Source organism: Henckelia pumila, chromosome 2, assembly GCF_033568475.1.
Source record: "Henckelia pumila isolate YLH828 chromosome 2, ASM3356847v2, whole genome shotgun sequence".
In the NCBI taxonomy this organism is placed as follows: domain Eukaryota; kingdom Viridiplantae; phylum Streptophyta; class Magnoliopsida; order Lamiales; family Gesneriaceae; genus Henckelia; species Henckelia pumila.
In genome coordinates, this window is record NC_133121.1 from 146,682,347 (window position 1) to 146,706,554 (window position 24,208).

At 34.5% G+C, this 24,208-nt stretch overlaps 1 protein-coding gene across 3 annotated transcripts; it reads right to left on the reverse strand.

Annotated features, from left to right (window-relative positions):
- Positions 1–2,282: 2,282 nt before the first annotated feature.
- On the reverse strand, positions 2,283–11,327 carry LOC140880466 (lysine-specific demethylase JMJ31). Of its 3 annotated transcripts, XM_073284935.1 has the most exons (16): positions 11,143–11,163; positions 10,969–11,046; positions 10,221–10,731; positions 8,532–8,615; positions 8,271–8,444; positions 7,699–7,767; positions 7,460–7,586; positions 6,349–6,421; positions 6,099–6,215; positions 5,215–5,334; positions 5,076–5,094; positions 4,470–4,551; positions 3,976–4,271; positions 3,560–3,675; positions 3,378–3,471; positions 2,283–2,629 (listed from the first exon to the last, which is right to left on the reverse strand). In XM_073284935.1, the coding sequence occupies exons 4-16, from the start codon at positions 8,610–8,612 to the stop codon at positions 2,561–2,563; spliced, it is 1,437 nt and encodes a 478-aa protein (XP_073141036.1). In that variant the 5' UTR covers positions 8,613–8,615; positions 10,221–10,731; positions 10,969–11,046; positions 11,143–11,163; the 3' UTR covers positions 2,283–2,560. The 3 variants fall into 3 exon arrangements, with proteins under 3 accessions (XP_073141036.1, XP_073141035.1, XP_073141034.1); XM_073284934.1 differs by lacking the exon at positions 10,221–10,731 and having other exon boundaries at positions 3,976–4,265; positions 11,143–11,327; XM_073284933.1 differs by lacking the exon at positions 10,221–10,731 and having other exon boundaries at positions 11,143–11,327.
- Positions 11,328–24,208: the final 12,881 nt, after the last annotated feature.

Consider the following 24,208-nt stretch of genomic DNA (forward strand, 5'->3'; position numbering starts at 1 on the left):
CAACTCGTCATAGCAAGAGTAAAATGTGCAAATGTTATAGAATGATAGATGTTGAAATGTCTGTTAAATTTGTACACTTAGATGAAATATGTATTTTTAATATTTGACATGGAGATTTGGTGCCCAAAACAAGAAAACAAAACAAAAAAAACTCTTTTTTTGTGTAAGCATGTATCTCATGCTAAAGATATTTGATCATAATTATTCATGGCACAATTTGATTCATCTTAATACCGTGTAATAATATTGTAAGTTAAAAATATGCATGAATTGATAGGATGATAGATAATAAAGGGTGATTATAATAAGAGATATTTATGAATGTAAAGAAAAGAAATTATTTTTAAAAAAAGACAAACAATTTTTTATAGGAATGTATAAAGAAATTTTTTTTTTGAAGCATATAAAGAATATTTTTAGTTAGACATATAAGTAGAAAAATTTTGATACATATCTTACTATATAATATAATAGAGTTTCTTTAATTAATTTTTTTAATTAATTGACGAATCTTGAGATGAATTTACGATTATATTCTAACTTATTTCTCAACAAAATCAAATTATTAGATAAATTAGTCATTTTATATAATTTTATCTTTTTTTTTTAGCTCTGTGATATTTTTGAATTTATCAAAATAATACATTTTATGTTATTCGGTGTTTTTGTTTATGAAATGACACACACATATAATATATATATATATATATGTATATATATATATATATTGTGTTTTGGTGACTATTTGCTTTAAAAAAACTCTATAATTTTTTGCATTTTTTATTTTACTATTTATTTTTTGTTTCGTTTAAAAAAAAAGTACAAACTCAACAACTTGTGCATCAGTGTAATAGTTATGATATGTGATGCCCAATCCCACTTTATAGTTACTAGGATTCCGACTTACGTGATTGCTGCGTTCACTTGGTTTATTGGTTGTAGAATCACTAGCATGTTGTTTAAGAATTCTATGGACAAACACATGTACAAGCATTATCATATTTTTTTTACCGCATAGGGTTTATCGAGAGGAGTATTTTGGATACAAATTTTGTATTTTCTCGAGATTAAATAAACACAAAAGCTTCGGTGAAAAGGTTTAATAAAATAATTTTGTGCGATTTATCTTTATTTGATTCAATCCATGAACAATAAATTATTTAGAGATTTCTTGTAAGTCGATTTTACGGTGAGACGGATCAACCCAATCTATTTTTATAATTAAAAATAATATTTTTAACATAAAAACTAATATTTTTTTATTGGTGACCCAAACAAAATATTCATCTCACAAAATTGACATGTGAGCATGGCCGGCTCCAAGGGGAGGCGGACTAGGCACTAGGCAGCTTAACGCCTAGGGCCTCCTCTTGGCGGGGCCTCAATTTTTTTTTATAAATTTTTTTTATGTATTATTGTTTTTTTTTCTATTTAAAATATTAGGTGAGTTTATTTATTTTGTTTAAAATTCGAAATTGTTGTCAATTTTTTGTACTTAAAAAAATATCTTTTCCTTTTTAAACAAAACTCTTTTTTTTTTTTTGGTTAAATTGATCTATCAGATAAGTCTAACAGATGAGTTAGGTTATTCAAATTCTATCTTTCGTTTATTTATTGAATGTGATTCTTTTTGTCTATTTTGTGTACTACAATTGATGTTTTTTAATAGATTTGATTTTTGGTCCCGAGATTTTAGAATATTGTAATTTGCTTATTCGACAATGAGAATGATTTTTATTTAATTATTATAATTATACCTTGTATATGTTATTGATTTATTCTTTAAATTATAATTTGTATTTTTTGTCAGGTTTGTTGTGACAAAAATATATTACTTATGCTTCCTTAATTTGATGATTCTTATTCTATTTGTATTATACACTAATTCATCTCTGACTCGTGAGATTTGGGAATTATCGAGTTCTTTTTTAGTTTTATTTTTATTTTTCTATTTCAATTCACTCATTTATGACATTATTTTTATTTACAAAAATTTGAAATTTTGATTATTAGATAAAGTGATTGTATCAATAAAAAAATTATAAGCCCTCTTCCCTTGAATATTTGTCTAGAACCTCCAATCTTTTGGAGATGGTTCTGCATGTGAGACCGTCTCACATGAGTTTTTATGTATTATTTTTAAACATGAGTCTGTCAACCCATCTCATGGATATACACAAGGCAAACCATCTCACAGTTTCTCACACTCTATAGATGATTGATGATTCAAGTCAAATGTTTGCAGTTTAATGAACCGCAAATCTTTAACATATAACAATAAGGAAGATGGAATCTCTGGTAGCTAATCGTATATTAATTTTAACAGTTATTTCTACAAAACTCATATCCTAAGTTTTCCCAAATGGAATCTCTGGTAGCTAATCGTATATTAATTTTAACAGTTATTTCTACAAAACTCATATCCTAAGTTTTCCCAAATGACTCACAAGTACTCCATATGAAAGAAAAGAAAAAAAAAAGCCTCCACTGAAGTGATTCGCAAGCCAGTAGTGGTCATTAACCATCATAAGTTCGTAACCAATAAGCTGAAATTGATGTCCTATTCTACCGACGGTTTTGGCCCATCTAAATTTATCCCCAAATACTGAAATAGTGCATTCTTGAACGCCTGTTGAAAGAAAGAACCATAAGCATTTATTTACCTCCAACATACTAAATAAGGAACTGAGATCCATCTGTAATTCTTTATAAAACAAGAGAATATATTTGTTCTGCAGCATACTCATTACAGAAATATTCTGGAATGAATCTTAAATACGTGTAAAGATGCCTATGCAGGTTAAATGTCATAGGTATTTTCCTGCTTCCACTTAAACACAAAAGGAGAGAAAGGGGCAAAAGGAAATAAAGATTTTCGACTACAAAAACATCTGTTTACATAAAACAGGTGAGGTCCACTTTTTCTTTCCTCGAATCAATAAACATAACAGAAGTTTTGGTACTTACTGTGATATTATCCTTAAAGATAGCTGTTTCAACACATAATTTATACCATCTGCGAAAGCCCATTGAGTTTTTGTATAGTATGTGAATCAGAATGGAACTATAAAGAAGCTGAAGAAATTCCCAGATAGAAAATACATGTTCTACTATAAGAGAAGTGAGGATCGTTGAATAAGCATAGAATGTGCTAAGGAAGGCATTAGAAACCCAGTAGCCCATCAAGGCTTTCTAATTTTCTGGATATGCAAATGACGTAGCTCTAACTAAAACACCTATGTGAATGGAGAAACAGTAGGAAAGGGTGAGAGACAGGATGTTAAAGATGACACAACTCAAAACACTTCATCCATCTCAAAGTCACAGAAATTATTGAAAGTAAAATTGTCAAAGCAGGTTGAATAATAATAAATTACCTGGTGTGCAAACAACTCTTTTCGATTCAGAATGACGTCCATTGCAGAGAACTGGTTATCAAACACGCTATAAAATTTCTGGTAGAATTGACCCCTAAAAAATTTGATAAATAATAGGAGTCAACTGCGTATCCCTTTTCTACAAAGAGAACAAGAAACACCATAAAATAAACAGTAAGTACTGCTCGTTTGCCGTAATCGTTTGATCCAGCTGCTCAAATTTCTTGGTAAGAACTTCAGAACCCACTGGAGAAAGTGCATGCAATATAAAAGCTTCCAGAGTCCTTGGGAAATTGTGCTAAAAAAACGCAGAGTTAGCACTTAGCAGAGGAAGATGGAGGGGAGAAAAATTGTCAGTTTCTTATCAACCTATTACCAATAAAATTTTCCGTGTCAATGACCGAAAGATCTTTATATTTCTTTACTGTAAGCACATTTATATTATCACCAGTGTGTAGAAGATTTATCAATCTAAGAATATCACCAGGGGAAAGACTGTTTTCAAGGGACCATGAATCATTTTCAGAAGCTCACACCAAGCAAAGCATAAATTCCTTTTTTTCGGAGATAAAAAGTTTGAACAAAATCGTTTACTCACTGCCATATTGAGAAAGACGCTTTGAAAGGTATGTGGTTCCAGCGTCCAAATGACATAGGCAATTGGATCTTCTTTCAAGTCGAACAAATTTGTGCAAACAATTTTCTTCACTTCATTTTCCTCTCGAGTAACCGATGGATCTGCTGAGGTGTCGCCTTCTGGTTTGACACAGTCATGGACTAGAGAAACAAGTTCATGAAGAGACTGAAGTGCAAGTGGCTCCAATTCATTCAACATAAAACTTTGCTCTGGATTCCTTCCTTTCAAACTGGCAGTCTGATGGTTCATATCTAAATCTTGGTCACGGTAGTCAAATAAATCATTAAAAGATCATTGTGTTTCCAGATTTGCAACCATCGTGTATTCATGTATAAAAATTACAAAAAAATTATCCCTTCAAGTGCAAAAAAAATAGGCACAACAATTCAGCATATTTTTCTCGATTAAAAGGACTTTGATTATATTTTCAAGAATAAAAAGGACTTGATTATGACCTGAATTCCCATGAGTTGACTGGCCACAGGTATTGTTCACTTTTTTGTCCGCAGTATCCATAGATATACATAGCATTCGATCCTGTCCTGATCACAATGTAGAAGAATTGACATTATGGTACTCTATGACAACCTCCTGGTTAAAACACGAGAAAAAAATATGAAGGAAAGTAAAGTCTTATTTTCCCAGGAAATATATTAATAGGTCATTTTTGTCACAATTTACTTGCAACAATTCATGGTGAGTATCAAAAATTTTAAAAGCTTGATTATGATGTTCAGAAACTGCTTTAAGAAGAAACTCTGGTTGATTGTTTTATCCTACATTATGTAACTCAAACTAAGGCAGACTACACCATATGAGTAATTGCTATCATATGAACTTTAATTTCTCAATTTAATAATTCGATCAACTTGCTGAACCTGATAACCATCAAACAAGAAGAATAGAAGTGATCAAGTGAACCACAAAGGTAAAAGATAAATAATATCCCAAGCATATAAAATGACAGCATTGACAACAGTCCACTAATTTCTCAACACATCAGAAATAGGACATGACAATATTTACTTTACAAGAGTGAAATCAGAAATGAAGTTACTCACCATTTCTTTGTCAGTCAACCTTGGAATTCAAATTGAATCACAAACAAGCAATAAAGAGAGAAAAAGAAAAGTCAGTTTTCTTTCGTATTAGACTATTAGTCATTAACTAGAGCATGATTAAAAGACAGAGCGCAATTACCTCTTCAATATCCTGCGTAGATAGTATGAATCCATATGCTCCAACATGCCAGATATCATGTCAGACCCCCACCAAAAGTTGACCGCAATAGTTAAACTTTCACTGTCCACCTGGTGGAACCTAGAAAAGCAGTGAAAGGACATCCACTATTAATCAGATAGACTATGAAGTCAACACGTGTCTTTCTTGATATTGACGACACGTGTTTATTCCAATATCTAACGTGAAAAACATGGAAAATAAAAGAGAATAAACATAGACAAAATAGAATCATAGAAAATAAGCATCATCCAAAAACACTATTCCAGATTACCAAACCAACTTCATCACAGCCAAAAAAAGATCTTTTCTCATTGTCTTAAATCAATCTCACAAGCACTAAAAGTGTCACCAACGTGCTTTTTTTCCTTTTCTTTTTTTTTTTTGCATTGGGCTCGTTCATTAAGTGAGAAAATATCAGTTATATGATCTGATAAGTGCAAATTTTACAGCAAATTTTGTTGGTGTGTTAGTTGTGTCCTACGTCGGTTGGGTAAATATCCTGGTAGTCCAATATATAGACAAGGACAAACCTCCTCCCTTAAGCTAGCTTTTGGGGTTGAGTTAAGTTCAAGTCCATTTCTTAACATAGTATCGGAGCCCAGACCCACCGTTAAGTGTTGGACTGCCCATAGTAGGGCCAACCGTAATTGAGAATCAGTCCTCAAATGGCGTTAAACTCATGAATAGGATCCACTGAGAAATTTCAATATCTTCTTGCCCCTTTTGTGCTTTGAAACACTTGAGATTCAAGAAGAATAATTTTTTTCAGAAAGAAGAAATAGAAAAGAAAAAATAAGCACTACTAAAACTTTTAAAATAATTATAAAGTAGAACACACTTACCATCCCTCGGGGATGAAAAGTGCATCCCCTGCATGAAGAATAACCTTCTGGGAGTACTCCTCTAAGTTCTTTGCCCGCGGATAGATGCGAAAATCAGGGTTTTCTAAAGGAACAGAACTGGAAAGAACAATGTTTAATAGATTTTAATAGCCACCATCATTATTTTCAAGTGATAAATAGAGCAACAATGTGTCTCTGATTTTCCTCCTCCCAAAGGAGGAGCAGAATACTGTTGAGAAAACAGAAATACCAGTGGTTTGAGGCTTCTCCATATAAAGGAAAAGGATATAAGAAGGGGGTTGCAGAAGGAGGCCACATAATGACTGACAGCAATATGTTTCAGTTCCAGATGCATTGCACACACAGCAGCATGCATACAAATAAGAGATGGTTAGAAGACTCGTAATATTTGCAAACATCCATATAAAAGAATACTGAAAGTAATGCACAATGGTATTCATTCGTATATGGAAAAAATGCAACACCTGAGTAGTTGTTTGCCTATACTTTACCCAATTTAGATGCATAGAAATACTTGAAGATCGTATGCAAGCAATAATTCCCTATTCATTGCATTTATATGCATTGGTCTTAAGCATGCAACCTCTAACAAGTCAAGAATCACTCCATCAGCCAAGTTTTATTCATACAGAAATTGAAAATCTCAAGCCTTGCCCCCCACCCCCAAATGGAAAATGGGGGAAAACAAAAATAGAATGACAGTGATGCTAGGGTGTTTTTTATCCTGACACCCAGTAGATAGGAGCTCTCAACCATAGTAATGTAGCCAGAGATAAATAAAACCTCTTCTATCTTTATCTGATCTGAACTCAATATATACTTCAAATTAAATACTAAATAGCTATCAGGACAGCAGTACAATGTCATTAACCAGTATGCAAAATCATTTCAAGTTTTCTTTTAACTGAATGTTTTCTAAGTATAATTGAAAGTCATGCATATGCCTATAAAATGAAATTATAGAAGATTGATTCTATCAAATATTAATCCCCCATGTTCTACATCCATCTTTCTAGAAAGGCAGAAATTTCCAACCCCTGTTACCAGCCAATGAGAAATAACTGATATTTTTATGAATAAATAGATGGTTATCAAGCACAATCTTTAACCTGACTTCACCTCACAGACACAGACGGTCGTATTGTCAACAAAGGCTCAATTCTCCTAAAACACTGAACACTGCCACTACATGACAGCTCAACAGATGTTCTAATACCATAATCATCCGAGAGTGAGGTGGTTGTTTACCCATTATAACAAATGTTATCAGTGGGAATTGATCATAAACTATTATTAAAAACTGATGAAACAATGCTAAATGTGTTTCTCTATTTGCATACCTTGTTTGCATCCAGAAATTAAGCATAAAAGGTTGTGGTGTGGATCATAGTGAGTACTAGATCTAGTTCTATCATTGTTCATCCACAGATTGACTGAAGCCAATGTTTTACTCTTCAGAAATGCAGGCTGCTCAAAGTAACCAAATTAACTTGAGAGAATTTACAAAGGTTAAACTTAGATTCAGACTTTCCAAAACTAGTTTTAAATGAACAGAGAAACGCAGTGAGACTGCACACACAGTTTCAATGTCTTCTCTTAGGCATTCCAACTGAACCTTTTCATCATTCCCCGTGTTCGCAATTGGTACCTGAGACATGCCACAGATTTTCAGCCACGAAAGGAAAAAGGTGTTGACCCTAAAATTGCTTAAATAGAGGCACACTTCCAATTAGTAAAATTAGCAAAATAATATAACTCATATAGGCAACAGAAAATCAACTAAGTTTGCCTTTTTACAGAGATTTATAGGAGATAAAAGTCCTTTACAATTTTTTTAAAATATGAAATATAATTGAATACGAAAATGACATGAACAAGGTAACTGTGTTCATAGATTCATCCATGATTACCATTCTTAGGAAGAAAAATGATCAAGTAAATCAGTTAATGTAAATTTTCGGCCATTAAATTGGATCATTTGCTCGTTATCACATGGTTTATGAATTATTGATGTTTTAATTAGAAATTATTTGCGTATTAAACTAATTCTGTGTGGGACAGACAATAAGCAAGCAAAATAAACAGTGAACGAGAAGATTATAAGCCAGCTGATTTCATGACCCGCCTAGCGAATTCCCCCCAGTCTCAGACCTGTGCTAGATAGATTTGCTGTGGAGCTTCGTCTTCATGGGGTGAATCCCCATGTTGAGAAGCAAGTCCCACTGGCTTATGCTCCTTTAATTGTGAAAAGGAATTGTTGTCATGATGTCTGGACAATAAAAGATTCTTGCAGTATTCAATAAAGGTAGAAAATGGCAACTGAACCTATAGAAAGAGAACAATTTCTATCAGTCAAGATCAGAGAGGAGGTGTTATACAATTAACAAATATATTGAGAACCAAACATGTCACCCTCTCATGACTTCTAATATCCCCATAAAATACAGGTGCTGATCTGGACAGCATAGCCTCCACAACAGATGATCCCGCCATTTCCTAATCAACGGTGAAAGAATGTGATTAACGTCCAATATAAAGTTCAAGAACTAATCATGCTCAGTTAAATGAAGGCAAATTTTAACTCAATTCAACTACTATTTATTCCAGCCTTAATGTAATTGTTTGTTTTTCATATTCTCAACAGGCAGCACATTACCACAATATCTAACGCCACAAATATTTCCATGTGTGATCCTTTTATTCTACAGAAATTAGGTGGAAATATTGACCAACTCAAGAACTTCATAACAAGGACAACAGTGTCGTGGCATATGAATTTTCTTGTTATGAAGTTTCGAAATTATCTGCGGAATTGGAGTAACTGAATCTTGAAGACATTTATCAACCAATTTGCATCTTAAACAATTACGCCACATGCAGGCTAAAGGTGGAACAGGGCTAAGACTTCACCTGTGTAACAAGCCATTTCATTCAGCGATAAAACTTGAATTCAATATCGAGGAATTGGATAATACTCTCTTCTGAGATACTTTAGTTACTGATTCGTTCCTAGGATAATTTGTAATAACAGGAATGCATGAAAAATTCTAAACTTGGACTACTGCCAATGGGTCACTGTTGATATCCATAGTTATCGAGGGCGTAATTGCGTAAGGCACACCCAGGTAATAAGGGGCTTTGGAGCCTGAGTCGCAAGGCACGAAGTGAGCGCATAGAAGGAAAAAAGTAGGATATATCAAAGAATTATGAATCAAATAGAAAAGTAAGGCATTAACATAAGGTGCCATAAAACTCCAGCAATAAAATTTGATGTATAACTCCCAAATTTTTAAGCCACCAAATTAAGATTACCAATGATAGCTATTTGCCTTACGATCAATATATCAACCAATAAAATCCAAACAATTTGCAAACAAGTGTAATAAAATAAAAACTCCTGAATTTCATTTAACAGTCACGAATTTAGGTTTAAATATTTATGAATAAATATTAAGATACATAAACATTAGAACAACAAGCCTAAAGAAGCCTACAAAAATGAAAATTGAGACTTCCTGGAGTCCCTAGCCAACGGCCATTATTGGACTCATCAAGACACTTGACATAAAGCTTCAATAACATTCCACTACAGCTAATTGCATTTAAAAATTTGCTGGAGCAGATTGTGTCATTGTTGATACAATAAACCTTTTAACCTTGTGTTATCTCATAATTTTTTTGATAGGACAAGAGTATTATGCAGTCCTCCTTACTTCTTGCAATCAAATTTCGTTAACCTTACTTTCAGTATCAAGATCAGCAAATCATCCAACACTCAGGTTTATAAACATATACAAGTATAAATCTTGTCAAATTTGTATTAAGATTCATTAACCCTATGTTATGTGGTATTTTAGTAGATCGGAAACAGCGATTTTCTTCATTCTTGATATCAAGATCAGCAAATCATCCACCACTCAGGTTTATAAACATATGCAAGTATAAATCTTGTCAAATTTGTATTAAGATTCATTAACCTTATGTTATGTAGTATTTTAGTAGATCGGAAACAGAGATTTATTTCATTCTTCTACTATTTCACATGAAAATGTTGGATTCCATCTGAACATAATGAAAACATGGTTCTGCAATGAATCTTACAGTTGTCTTTTCCACTAAAATTCCTCTCTTTTTGTTGTTTCTGCCTCTAATTTTAGAAGAGCACAATTTATGACTAATGACAACAACTCAAGAATTGACAGTCAGCCCTGTTTCTTCCTGAATTCCGGGGATCTTGCAAACTGGAGTGAGTGATTGATAAGGTCTGATACTTCAATCATGTCCTTAAGTGACCAGACAATTATTATGATAGTCATGAATGAGAAGTGTGAAGATCACAAGGGTCATGGCATGTGGCCAGCTAAGTCAGGTTCTTATAAGTTATATCTCCCCAGGAAGCCGAAGACCATACTAGGCTCAGATGGACACATGCTTAGCTCCTTTCAGTGACCAGCCACACTCCCAGACAGGACACTGGTGTATGACCAGCTGAGCCACGTTCACATCTCTTCCAGGAAAGCCCGACAAACTATGATTAAGCTGAGCTAAACACCTACACAGCTCCTTTCAGTGACCGATCACATCCTCGGACTCGCCACTTCCCGCATTTATCCTTCAAACAATGTGTTTATCCATAAAGGATGAGCAAGCTGACTGCTAGCTTTAGGCTTTAGCACAAAACACTCAATGGCAGCGAAAGAGCACCTGGGTGCCCGAAAACATTCAAATATTTATATGCACACGCGTTGAGAGGGGGAGTAAAGCCAGTTGATTTTGAAAGCCCGGACAATTCATTCGCTTAGTCACACCTCATCTCAATTTTAACCAAAACACGGCCCGACTAACATACCTGCAAGTAATCCAGGCCGCCATTCGTCACGTCCCATTTTGAAAATGCTTTCCAGTCCTTCACCAATCCACTTATAACCTGAACATACAGCACAACACAAGAATCACGTAACAAAAATGCAAGTAAAACGTACACACAGACGATCGAGTGTATTGCTTGTGGATAAAGAGCTACCGCGGGAACATTGCTCTTCTCAATCCTACAACTGAATTCTTCAGCAGATGGAATTTCGTTCCATCGTCGAACTTCCAGAGATTCCCTCGCCATTCGCCGCCGATTGGAGTCGATGCGTTGAGAGGACGTAAAATCGCGTCTCCCTTTTTTCTAAATCGCTCTTCCTTGTTGAGTTTCCTGTTACTATAATCGCATGTTTCGAATAGTTTAAATGTGTTAATGTTTTAAAAAAAAATTAGTTTATGTTTAATGCTTTAGCATTAAGAAAGGAAGAATAGCTTTCGGCCCATAATGGAACCCTTTTTGGGCCTGAAAACAGGTAACGCTGAGTCGGGCTTGAAGTGGAAAATCTAGCCCAAGATGGTGGGTTTTAGCATATAGCAAGGGAAAAAGGTACGGAATTTTTTTAATATATATTTAAATCTTGTTACATTACAAACATGGAGGCTTTATATGTAACTCAGTTTCTTATTTTCAAATTTCCTAAGATACAAATTTAAATAAATGTTGAAAGATGAAATACCAACACAATATTTCACTTTCAATTATAAAAATTAGTAAATGAAGTTTTCTTTTCTATTATAATGATGGGTTAATGTGTATTGTGACAAATCTAATGATCATCATTGATTAAAATACCGAAGGTCTACGTTTGACCTCATATAAAAATTTGAGAAAAGATGATCATTAGATACATGGTATTCATCATACAATTTAGGGTAATTGCTTTGAACTCGGCCTATAAATGTTATAAAGTTGTCTAAGTCATTTAATGTTTATAAATTATAAACGACTAATTCAGCATATATTTGTGATAACATGTTGGATTGTATGTGTGATACATTTACAAGAGATTTTATTTATGGCAACATGGAAAAAATTAATGCATGACCAGTGAAAGCCATTTTAGTTTTTTAATGCTTTAATATTGCCAAGTCCCAATTAATATCCAAATTTATTGCTTCAGCTACAATATATTAATTTCACAGAGTTGATCTACCCAAAATGCCCCCGGGATGGACCATTCAAAATTTTCGAATAATTTTTGTATTAGTGGTGGGCCCGATGGGGCCCGAGGAGCTTCAATCACTCCTGAACGTTGGCGCCAAACGCGTTTGAACTTTTAATAAAGTTTTAAATATAAATTAAATAAGAAATTAACGATAACTCGATCAGAGCGTGTGGGGCAGTAGTCGTGCTTTTAGGTTTATAAATAATAATAATAATAATAATAATAAATAATATTAATATTAATATTATATAATAAATAAATAAATAAATACGTAAGGACCCAACAATCAATTGTTATAAGCTGTTTTGTTTTGAGTTTACTCATGTAACTTATCAAATTATGATTTGTATCCAGTAGTTTAGATTTTTTTTTAAATACTAAATTTACCCAATATTATTTATTTGACTATGATTTTCTCTCATATTGTTTGTGTGACAAGAATAACGCTTATATAGTTATTTTACACGTATTAAAATATACTTAAACAAAAGTAAAGGGAAATCATGACAAACTTTTTTTCCTTTCATATCGAAATATTGGGGTCGTTTTACTTTTTTTTTCTTATTTGAATTTTAATATGTATTTATATGATCTAATTCTCATCATATGTGTCACGTAAGAGAGTATCGTGTCAAATTAATCATATTTTATAGAATTAATGGTATCGTGAAAAAAAAAGACTAAAAAAATTTTAAATTATTTGATGAAAACTAAACTTTAATAAGTTACATGACTAAAATCCAAAACATGTCGATATAAATTGCTAAAATAAAATTTTATTTTTTTCTCAGTTTGTTAACATGCTTAAACGAACTCATTGGAATTTTTATTTCATCTTTCAGTTTCGAATTTGACAGGAATTAAGTAGGATAGTGATGGCCTGATGGGTTGCTCTTTGTACTTTATTTGTACGGTGTATATTTTTATAAGTAATTTTGTAATACATAAAATAACTTTTAAAAAATCGATAAAAAATTGACCGAAAACTAGGATTATTTGATATTTCACGTTTTTGTTTATTTATTTATTTATATGCTTGAAAATTGAAATCTATGTTATAAAATGTATTTGCCAGTTTTTTTTATAATATTGTTCGTTACTAAATAGATTTTACTGGGTGATACTCGGCAAGAGCTCGGATCATCCTTGGTCCTGGGCGGAGGAGGAAGGCTCAGGTAAGATCGACCTCGAGTTGATATTGGGAGCCTAGAGAGAAAGACCGGCCATAAATTTACATGAGTAGGGCAGCATAAACCCGAGATGTTCATCGGGACTACCACAGATATATCCTGTAGTAACTCGATCTCATTTTACAAGATTAATTTTCTAATCATGTTTAGATTTAATAAATTATGATTAAGAGATTTTTATATGATAAAAAGAACCAAGAAATCGGGTCCAAAATGCCCGAAAAATTGTTAATGGGCTTAATTGGGTCTGGACAAGCTCGAAAGATCCGAACTCGGTTCGGAAGGTCCGAACAGATTGGAACAAGCGAAGCAAGATCGGATGCTACGGGACGATCGGAGCTTTCGAAGAGGGATCGGAGCTTTCGATCTGTGGAATCCGATACGTGACATTGAAGCTTGAACACGTAGCTGCATGCTGGAGTTTGGAACGTCCGAAGTATAGATCGGAGCTTCCGATCTTGGTCGATCGGTACGTGGCATGCATGCGCAGATCGGAGCTTCCGATCAGGAGATCGGAGCTTCCGATCGTGCTAAATAAATAGGGTCATGAGGGTTCATTTGAAAATCGTTCAAAATCATCTCCTCTCCCATGATGGCTCGATTTTAAGGGATTTGGGACTCTTTTATAAAGAGTTGGAGTAGATATTAGTATATTTTTATATTAATGGACAGTGTCCATAATAATAGCCAAGCAACGGAGCTTTGGTGAGGTGTTCAGAGATCGTAGTGGGGCTGTGCCAAAGATCTGGGGCATTCGACATCAACGAACTAACGACGGACGAAGGTATAGCTCTAGATCCTTATAGAAAATAGGGAGTATGCTATAGTTTAATTAATGATTTTAGAGCATGTTAGATGTTGCATGGTTATTATGAATTGTAGTGCTTCATGGTAGGCTTGGAACCTAGATGGGTGCTTCTAGGAACTGCCTTAAAAAGGTACGTAAGTACTAACTGAGATTGCCAGCGAGTTTGCATGCTTATGTGTTGCATATTATATGACATAATGCATGTTACTACTTTGAGATATTATGTTGCATGTGCATTTCATATTGAGCTTGGATCTCCTTTGAGATAAGCCAGTGTTATGGGGTGCTCAGTCCTTGTTATGGGTTGCATCCAGTGGTTTGATTCCCTAAGATTACAGCTCACATCCTAGGCGCCAGTTTGAGTGGATTTTTTATTCATTATCCAGATATGATATCCGTTCATTACATTGCATGCATCATATTTGTATGTATACATGTACCAGCGTACTGAGCGTTTTATGCTCACGTCCAGTTATTTGCTGTTGTCTAGAAACCCCATTCGATGGGGTAGTTGCAGATAGTTATCTCGGAGTTTTGGAGATTAGGTGGTGACCAAGACAGGATTGCAGGGTTAGCCACTAGATTTTTTCTTTCTTGATTTAAGTTATTTCGATTGGGTTGTATAAATTTGGATTTATTTATCGGTTGTATTCTGTCGGGTTCAGGACTTTATATTTATTTCCGCACTTACTCTGATTATGATTATTTATTGTTTAATTGCATGCCTAAGTTTTCTGATATTAGGTGATCACGGTGCGGGTCACTACATATCAATTCCCACCCAATCTCATGTTCCTTGTCGGACATCATACGAAGACTAAGTTAACCCATCATGGACTCCGTCCTCCGATAACTACTGGGCATATCCCTCCCTCCAATATTACCAGGTCCCACTGAGGCCGGGACATGAGTCACGTTCCTGCATCGTGACCAGTACCCGAGTATCATAGGATAGTCAAAGACTTTGAGACCTTATAAATACCCACAACTAAAGTAGAATCGAGGAAGTTCAATTCATTCTACCAAACTTGTGGGGACCCGGGTTGCTAATCTTATCTTAGAGCAATTTATTGTAATTAACAATTAGACAAGTACTTAAAAGAATTAAAGAAACAAGAGCTAAAAAAATTTTTTGTTTTAAAAGGCAGGGTCTCGCTCGATCGGGGAATATGCTATCAAAAATCTGCTGCCAAAGAATGGATAAACAAGTCATAATCTTTTATACATGCTACAAAATCAAATACATGCTATCTTATAACGTCTTACAAGCTTCTAAACATAATAAACATAAACTAGCATGTATTCAAGCCATAATATACAAAGTTCTTGTATCACTTCTAGAATGGTTCAACAACATAAAGTACAAGTCGTGCTACTTAAGCCCGTGTCCTCACTTGCTATGCCTCTATCTTGAGCTATCCTTGTCTTTTCTGACTAGCTCCTGCCCCACCTATTGTCATGCACACATACAAAACAAAGCAATAGCCGGATAACTCCGGTGAGAATAAAATCCCAGTATAAACAACTTTAAACGCGAGATAATAAACGTGAATGCAATGCAAATGGCAAAGGAAGGCTATCAAGCTGATATCAATAAAACTTAGTTCTTTGGGATCCCGAGGAATAAAATAACTATCAAACCACCGATACTCCCATTCGAGGCGGCATCAAGTATTTTAGTCCTCTGACTTTGGTACAACTATAGTGAGTCTTCTGGCTCTGAACATAAATCCATATTCTGTGCCATGAGTCAAGCTGACTCGAGAAATAAATTTACAGTCCATACCACTCACTACAGCTCTCCAAACGTCATCTGCACTCTAGGCGATGGCTGCCCTCTGTGCTATTAAGGCTGGAGTTCAAGATGAATGCAACATAAGCTGTATGCATTAAAAGCTATAAATCACATCTTGAACAACTAAGCATATAAGCAAACAAAGCAGTACAAACAAATAATCACATAAGAAATATAAAGAAACAAGTATGTGATTGACATGGGAATACTTGAAATGAAAGCTATTTCAAGCGTTCTATCCCATCTGGATTTGCTGTCATTTATACCTTTCTATGTCACGTCTGAAAGTACTTCAAATATGAAAGTACATCAATGAAAATTCATATCAAAAGGTTGCTCCACTTCTCAACTCAATGTCAAGTGCAAATGCTAGCAAACCTTGCTTCAAATCCTTCTTGGTTTGACTCGGAGATCTCGAGTTCGGAAACTTCGATAGAAAGCTGATAAATTACATATCGAATAACTAACAAGATCAGATGCCATTCAAACCATGCTTCGTTCAATCAACAATATCAAAGTCTTGACATTTTGCAAATCGACGGCATAACGGCTAAAACCGGCAATCCAAACAATATCCAAATCAATCCAACAATCCAGATAACTTATAATCTCTAACATATCATCTCATTACCATAAAAATCAGTATCAATCAAACATGGTAGTGTTCGAATTATTCTTCCCAAATTCATATAAAATCCGAACGACAGTTTTTTTCCAAACCGTCTGCGAATACACGATCGGTACAGCTGATATACACATATATGATAAAATCATAATTTTCCATCTTTCACATAAAAATAAAATCTGAGATATGTGAATAAAACATGTACCAAATCGAAGGTCTCGGAGCTGTGATCGCAGATATATATTTATCTGGAATTTCTGACAACCGGAGCGCGAGTTATCGAAGCTTTTTCGGATAAAAAATGGTGTCTTGGAGGGTTGAATCGTTTCCTCTGTTTTCCTTCTCCAATTTCTGATATGTCACGTGTAATTCAGAATTATTCAAGTGGAGAATGAGATATATATAGCATATTTTCACTTTAGTCCCTGAACTTTTGGCTATTTGCAATTCAGTCCCCGGAAAAGTGATTTAATTCAATTTCAATCCTTATTCATTTAAGAATATTAGAATTTAATTCTAAACTCTAAATATTCCTAAATTAAATATTTTCGGATTAAAATTAAATAATCCCGGGCCTTACAAACACTCTATACTTGTTCTCTCAAATATTTTATTTTCTCTTGTTTGAATACGTCATTGACTTAAGCGTCAGAGTGGTCACGTCAAAAATCTTTCTGGTACCCTACTGAAAGATCATGTTGTGCACATGTCTTTTAAAATATTTCTTTATTGTATTCAAATTCTATATTTATAGTTTTGCCTTTCTTAGAAAAGTTTTAAAGTTGGTAATTTTTATTATTACTTCTTCGAAATATTTGATTTCTGATGATATATTGTTTCCATGATTTGTAGATTCTTATTTATGGAAATATATTGAAGATCTATTAAAGGAGTGCATGGGACCGATCAGAAACAAACAAGAGAGACAAGAGAGTGAAACGTAGAGAGCAAAATACGTAAAGAATTACTGAAGAAATTCTGGAGCATTGAAGATTGATCATTAAAGAATTTCTGAAGAAATACTACTGCTACGTTGTGTTGCCGAGTAGTATTGGAAACACTGAAGAACACACGAGTGAAGTGTTGTTCAGAAAGTGTTTCTTTGGTTTTCATTTTTTGGTTTAGAACTTCCTATTGCTTTTTTATTATAGTTCTTACTAGTTTTTAGGAAGTCATTTATTTTCTCAATTTTTCGAGAAAAGTAGATTTTTCATAAACAATCACTAATTGGTTTTTGTAAACTGATTTGTTTTTCTAGTGATTATTTCGCCATGAGGCATCGCACAAGTATTTAATACTTGTGCATAAATATATGTGTTCTATTTACTCTTAATTATTTATTCTGCTGCATAGTGTTGTCTTGAAGTGTTGACAACACTGAAAGATAATACACACTCGAAAAGTTATTTCTGGTATTTCTATGATTTCAGACTGTCCAAACCTTACAAGTGGCGTCAGAGACATTTATTTGACGATACTAAGTGTGATTCTGTTATTGTATTTGACAGAACATCACAATGGAGATACCATATTCAGGAACTGCTCAACGTCCTCCAATCTTGGATGGATCCAACTATGCTATATGGAAAGTAAGGATGTGTGTCTACATCAAATCGATTGATGAAAAGGCATGGCAACGTGTGATACAAAGCTGGAATCCACCAAGGAGAACCGATGGAGAAGGAGACTTTCCACTCAAACCAGAAACAGACTGGAATGCCGATGAAACTGCTGCTTCGAATATGAACAACAAAGCCCTTAATGCTATATTTACTTCTCTTGATTCTAATATGTTTTCACTTGTAACTAACTGTGTATGTGCTAAACAGGCTTGGGAAAAACTTCAAATGCACTGTGAAGGATCCGATAGTGTGCGTCGAACCAAGGATTCTCACTACTCAGTTTGAAAATATGAGAATTGAAGAAAGTGAGACGATTGATAATTATGAACTTCGCTTGAGGAAGATTGAGAATGAGGCAATTGATCTTGGTGACGCTATTTCGAATGAACGTCTGGTGAGTAAAGTGTTGAGATCACTGCCGGAAAGATTTCAAATGAAGATTTGTTCAATTGATGAATCAAAAGACACATAAATTCTGGGATTGGATGAATTTATGAGTTCACTACGAACATATGAGTTGGAGATGAATGTGGGAAAAAAGGACAAAGGTAAGTCTATTGCACTCCAAGTTTATAACGACTCATATCATGATTTTGTTGATTTGACACAGGGAGTTAATGAGTCTGATCTAGGAGATGATTCCATTGCCTTTCCTACCAACCAATTTGGTACCTACTTGAAGAGGATGAGAGATTCAAAGAAACCTGGTCAGAAGCCCAAAGTTTTGAATGCTCCTACTGTTGAAAAACCATTGAGAATATGTGGACCAGAATAGAATACTATCTCATCAAAGAGTCAAAATAGATTTCAGAATGAAGGAAAAACACTAAATACATCAAAGAAATTTGAGTCTGTGAAGTGTCATGAGTGCACAGGTTTTGGTCACTATGCTAATGAGTGCCCAACCAGACTTCGCAAAGGAATGAGTGCTTCCCTAAGTGATGATGAAGATGAGGAGGGTACAGAACAAGGAGAAGAAGAGACTCACAATACACTGTCAGTTCTGGTACAACAGAAACATAGTGTTGTCACAGGTGTCACAACACTTGGCTACAACACTGACCAAAAGTTATTCTGTCTGAATGCATCTGTTTCTGGAGACTCAAATCAGGAAGATGGTGAAGAAGAACTTTCTTGAGATAATGCTCAGAAGATGTATGAAGAATTGTATAATGATTGGATATTAAGGAACAAGTCAAATTCTGCTTTAACAAAGGAGAATAGTGAACTGAAAGCTTCAGTGGCTAGACTTGAAGTTGTCCTGAGCAAGAAGGATTTAGAACTATGCAAGGTCAAATAAGAGCTTGAAAGAGCCAATGCAACTCTTGCAAAGTTTAATTCGAGCAAGACCAAGCTGGATTCAATTCTGATGATGGGAAAAGGTGATAGAGCTGGTCTAGGCTTTCAAAACAGCAAGTTTGAAGTAGGGGAGTCGTCTCAAACTGTTTTTGTCAAAGAGAACAGTCACTCTGCTAGTGTTCCAATTGTAATTCCAAAGAAAAAACCAATTTCATTGAAGGCACAAGCTCATGTTCAGAAGAAAAATCAAAGGAAGCGTAGGTTTGTTTGCCATTACTGTCACAAGCAAGGTCATATCAAGCCCTACTGTTTTAAGCTCAGGTATGACTATATGTACTGGAATTCCAGGCAAGTGCTGCCATCAGTGTTTCCAACACTGAACCAAAACACTACCAGGAGGAAAAATAATGAGAAAAAGGTTTGGGTACCAAAAGCTAAATCCAGTTGTAATGTTGTTTATACTTCCTTGAAAACTAATGTTGCAGGTCATTGGTACTTTGACAGTGGCAGTTCACGCCACATGACAGGATTAAAGAAGTATCTTTCTGACTATGTTGAACAGGATAAAGAAAAAGTGACATATGGAGGAGGAGCCAGTGGAAAGATTGTTAGAAAAGGCACTTTGAATGTAGAAGGACTGCATAAGCTTCACAATTTCTACATGTTGAAGGATTAAATGCTAATCTTATTAGCATTAGTCAACTTTGTGATGATAATCTTTATGTTAAATTTGATAAGAATATGTGTCAAGTATTTGATAGAGTAATTCTTGTGTTTTGACAGGCTCTAGATCATCGGACAACTGTTATCAACTTGGAGAGAAAATTGCTTGCAAATACACCAAGGTTGATAATTTGAATTTATGGCATCAAAAGTTAGGACATGCTAACTTCAAAGCTCTGAAGAAACTGAGCAAGTATGAAGCTGTACGTGGAATGCCAAATTTGACTTCTGGAGTTCCATACGTGTGTGGAGACTGTAAAAAAGGTAAGCAAACTCGTGTGTCACATCCAGTGTTACAACACTGTGGGACAACACGATGTCTTGAACTCCTACACATGGACTTAATGGGACCTATGTAGGTTGAAAGCTGTGGAGGTAAGAGATATTCATTTGTGTGTGTTGATGACTTTTCAAGGTACTCATGGGTAAGTTTTCAAAGAGAAAAATCTGAGACATTTGAAGCTTTCAAAAAATTGATAAACAGATTACTAACTTGTTTTCTTTGAAGGTTATCAGGATTCGAACTGACCATGGTAAGGAATTTAAAAACTCATTGTTTGATCAATTTTGTGAAAAAGAAGGTATATCACATGAATATTCAGCACCTAAGACACCTCAGCAGAATGACATTGCCGAAAGGAATAACAGAACCCTACAAGAAATGGCAAGGGTTATGTTAAGCTCAAAAAACATTGCAAAAAGATTTTGGGCTGAGGCTTTAAATACTGCATGTCATATATCCAATAGGGTTTATTTAAGGAAATGTTCTACTATGACGTCCTATAAAATTCTCATGGGAAAGAGGTCTAACCTTAAATATTTTCATGTTTTTGGATGCATATGTTATGTTTTGAATGACAGGATGCAGTTGGCCAAGTTTGATTCAAAAAGCGATAAGTGTTTATTTCTTGGATATGCTTTGAATAGTCGAGCTTATCGTGTGTTTAACTTAAGAACTAGAACTATCCTTGAATCTATTAACGTGGTATTTGATGATTATGCAGATCTGAATGGGAAAACAATTGAAGACAGTATTGATGATCTGCTGGATACTGTTGCTCCCCAGACTGATTCCATTGTTGTCACTAGTGTTGTCCCACCTGAAAAATCACCCAGCACAACACTGAGTCCAACACTGAATCTGAATGAACAGAGTACAGAAGATCAGGATGATTCTGAAGAAACATCACAAGATGATGGATATGATGTACCAAGCAGAATTCAGAAAAATCATCCTACTTCACAAATCATAGGAGATGCACAAGGGATGATACAAACCCGAAGAAAGGAAAAAGTTGATTATCGAAAGATGAGTGGGTTAGTGTGCGTGAATTTCGCATACTCTCAGGTAAGACATTCTTGTTTTGTGTCTAGTATTGAACCAAAAAATGTTGAGGATTTAAAAGATAAGTTTTGGGTCAATGATATGCATGATAAACTTGAACAATTTGTTAGGAATGATGTGTGGATCTTAGTTCCTCCACCTGATCATAGTAATATCATTGGAACAAAATGAATTTTTAAGAATAAAACTGATGAATCGGGAAATATTGTAAGGAACAAGGCTAGGTTGGTAGCTCAAGGATATACACAAGTTGAGGGGGTGGACTTTGATGAAACCTTCGCACATGTAGCCCGAATAGAATCTGTTAGATTATTGTTAGCTATTGCATGTCACATGAAAATTAAACTTTTTCAAATGGATGTCAAAAGTGCATTCTTGAATGGAATTTTGAATGAAGAAGTGTATGTAAGACAACCTAAGGGATTTGAAGATCCACATCATTTTGATCATGTTTATAAGTTAAAAAAAGCCTTATATGAATTGAAACAAGCACCTCGTGCTTGGTATGGAAGGCTCACGGAGTATTTGCTTTACATTGGATTCAAACGAGGTGAAGTAGATAAAACACTTTTTGTTCAAAAAGTACAAGGTAACATTCTTATCTGTCAAATCTATGTTGATGACATAATTTTTTGTGCTTCATCTAAAAACTTGTGAATGAATTTGTTAAAAGCATGACTGCTACCTTTGAAATGAGCATGGTAGGTGAGTTGAATTACTTTCTAGGATTACAAGTGAAACAAATGAGTGATGAAATCTTTTTGCGTCAAAGCAAATATGATAAGAATTTGGTGAAGAGGTTTTGTACTGATCATGTTAGACATATGAAAACACCAATGGGAACTAATGAAAAACTGTGCAAAGACAGTGTTGCTGACAGTGTTGACAACACTCTGTACAAAAGCATAATTGGAAGTCTGCTGTATTTGAGTGCAAGTCGACTTGATATTATGTTCAGTGTGTGTTTGTGTGCCCGATATCAATCTGATCCTAAAGTCACACATATGAAAGCTGTAAAAAGAATTTTGAAGTATGTTGCAGGCACTTTAGACTTGGGTTTATGGTACACTAAAGAAACCAATACTAATTTGATAGGCTATAGTGATGTTGATTGGGCAGGAGATGTTGATGAGAGGAAAAGCACAACGGGTGGTTGTTTTTATTTGGGTAACAACTTGGTTTCATGGTATAGTAGGAAGCAGAACTGTGTGTCACTTTCCACTGCTGAATCCGAATACGTGGCAGCTGGAAGTTGTTGTTCTCAATTAATTTGGATGAATCAAATGCTACAAGACTATGGTCTTAAAAGTGAAACTTTAATTTTGTACTGTGATAACTCAAGTGCTATAGATATATCAAAAAACTCAGTACAACACTCTCGAACTAAACACATTGACATAAAACATCATTTCATTCGAGATTTAGTTGAGAAGGACATGATCCATATGAAGTTTTTTGGGACCAATAACCAACTGACCGATATTTTTACAAAAGCATTAGACTTTGAGAGATTCTCCAGTCTTAGGAAATATCTCAACATGTATTCTTTATAAGCACTTACGGTTGATGTCCTTAAGTGTTGTCAACACTGACGGACAACACCAAACATGCATGTGCATTTTTAGGACTTTAGGCATACTGCATATTCATAATGTTATATGTTTTGAACTGGTCGATAATACTGACTAACACTTTGTAGTTCTTCTGCCAAAATTATTTTCAGATCACACTTGCCATAAAAATGTGCTTTAAACCACGAAGTAGTTAAGAGATGTTCGTGTACTACATGATCGTGTCCCATATGAAAAGTGGTTTTGAAAATTAAAAAGCATGGTTTGATAAAATTTCAGTGACCAATGTCTTGAAAATCAAACTAAAATCGGAAAAAAATTGGAAAAAGCTACCTAAAAGAGTCCAATGAAGACCGTTCTTTTAGTGTGCAGGCTACCACTTCTGAACTAAGTTAAAAAAAAAAACATGGCTCTAGAAGTGTGACAAATTCAAAAATATTTTGAAGACTACAGTGTTGTTGGGAAGTGTTGTCAATACTAATGCTTAACACGTACTGCACACACTTTGCATACATTATTTTTTATCTAATCTCAGGGTTAAAAGTTCAAAGATGAACAAAATTGAAAAAATTGTCCAAACTTGCTGAAAATTGAATTGTTTGTGATTGATTATGTTTCAGTGGAGTTAAACTCGATGTTGAGTTATTTATTTTTGGGGATTATTGATTTATTCTTAAGTGAGAGTTTTCAGGGTATCCTTAATTAATCAAATTGAATTTCCTTAATTAAGAGATTTTTACCCGTTGAAGATTTGTTACCGTTAGGGGGAGATTTCAAGTCTGAGATGATAGATAGGGATTGTGTTTTTTTTTTTTTCATTTGAACCCCTATTCCTATATATTTCTATCACTGTAGAGATTGATCTATCGTCTTCACCCATTTCTAACTCTCTCTGCAAAAATTCTCTGAAAACCTTAATTTCTAATTTTTGGATAATGGCAGGCAAAGCTTTTTATTCCCACGAGATAAGATCGGAGATGGGTCATCAAGAGGAAGTTAAGCCTTCGGAGGTTTCCTCTAAAAACCCTACCTTCGCAATCGTACTTGCTGCCATTCAACCTACACCGTTGGCAGAA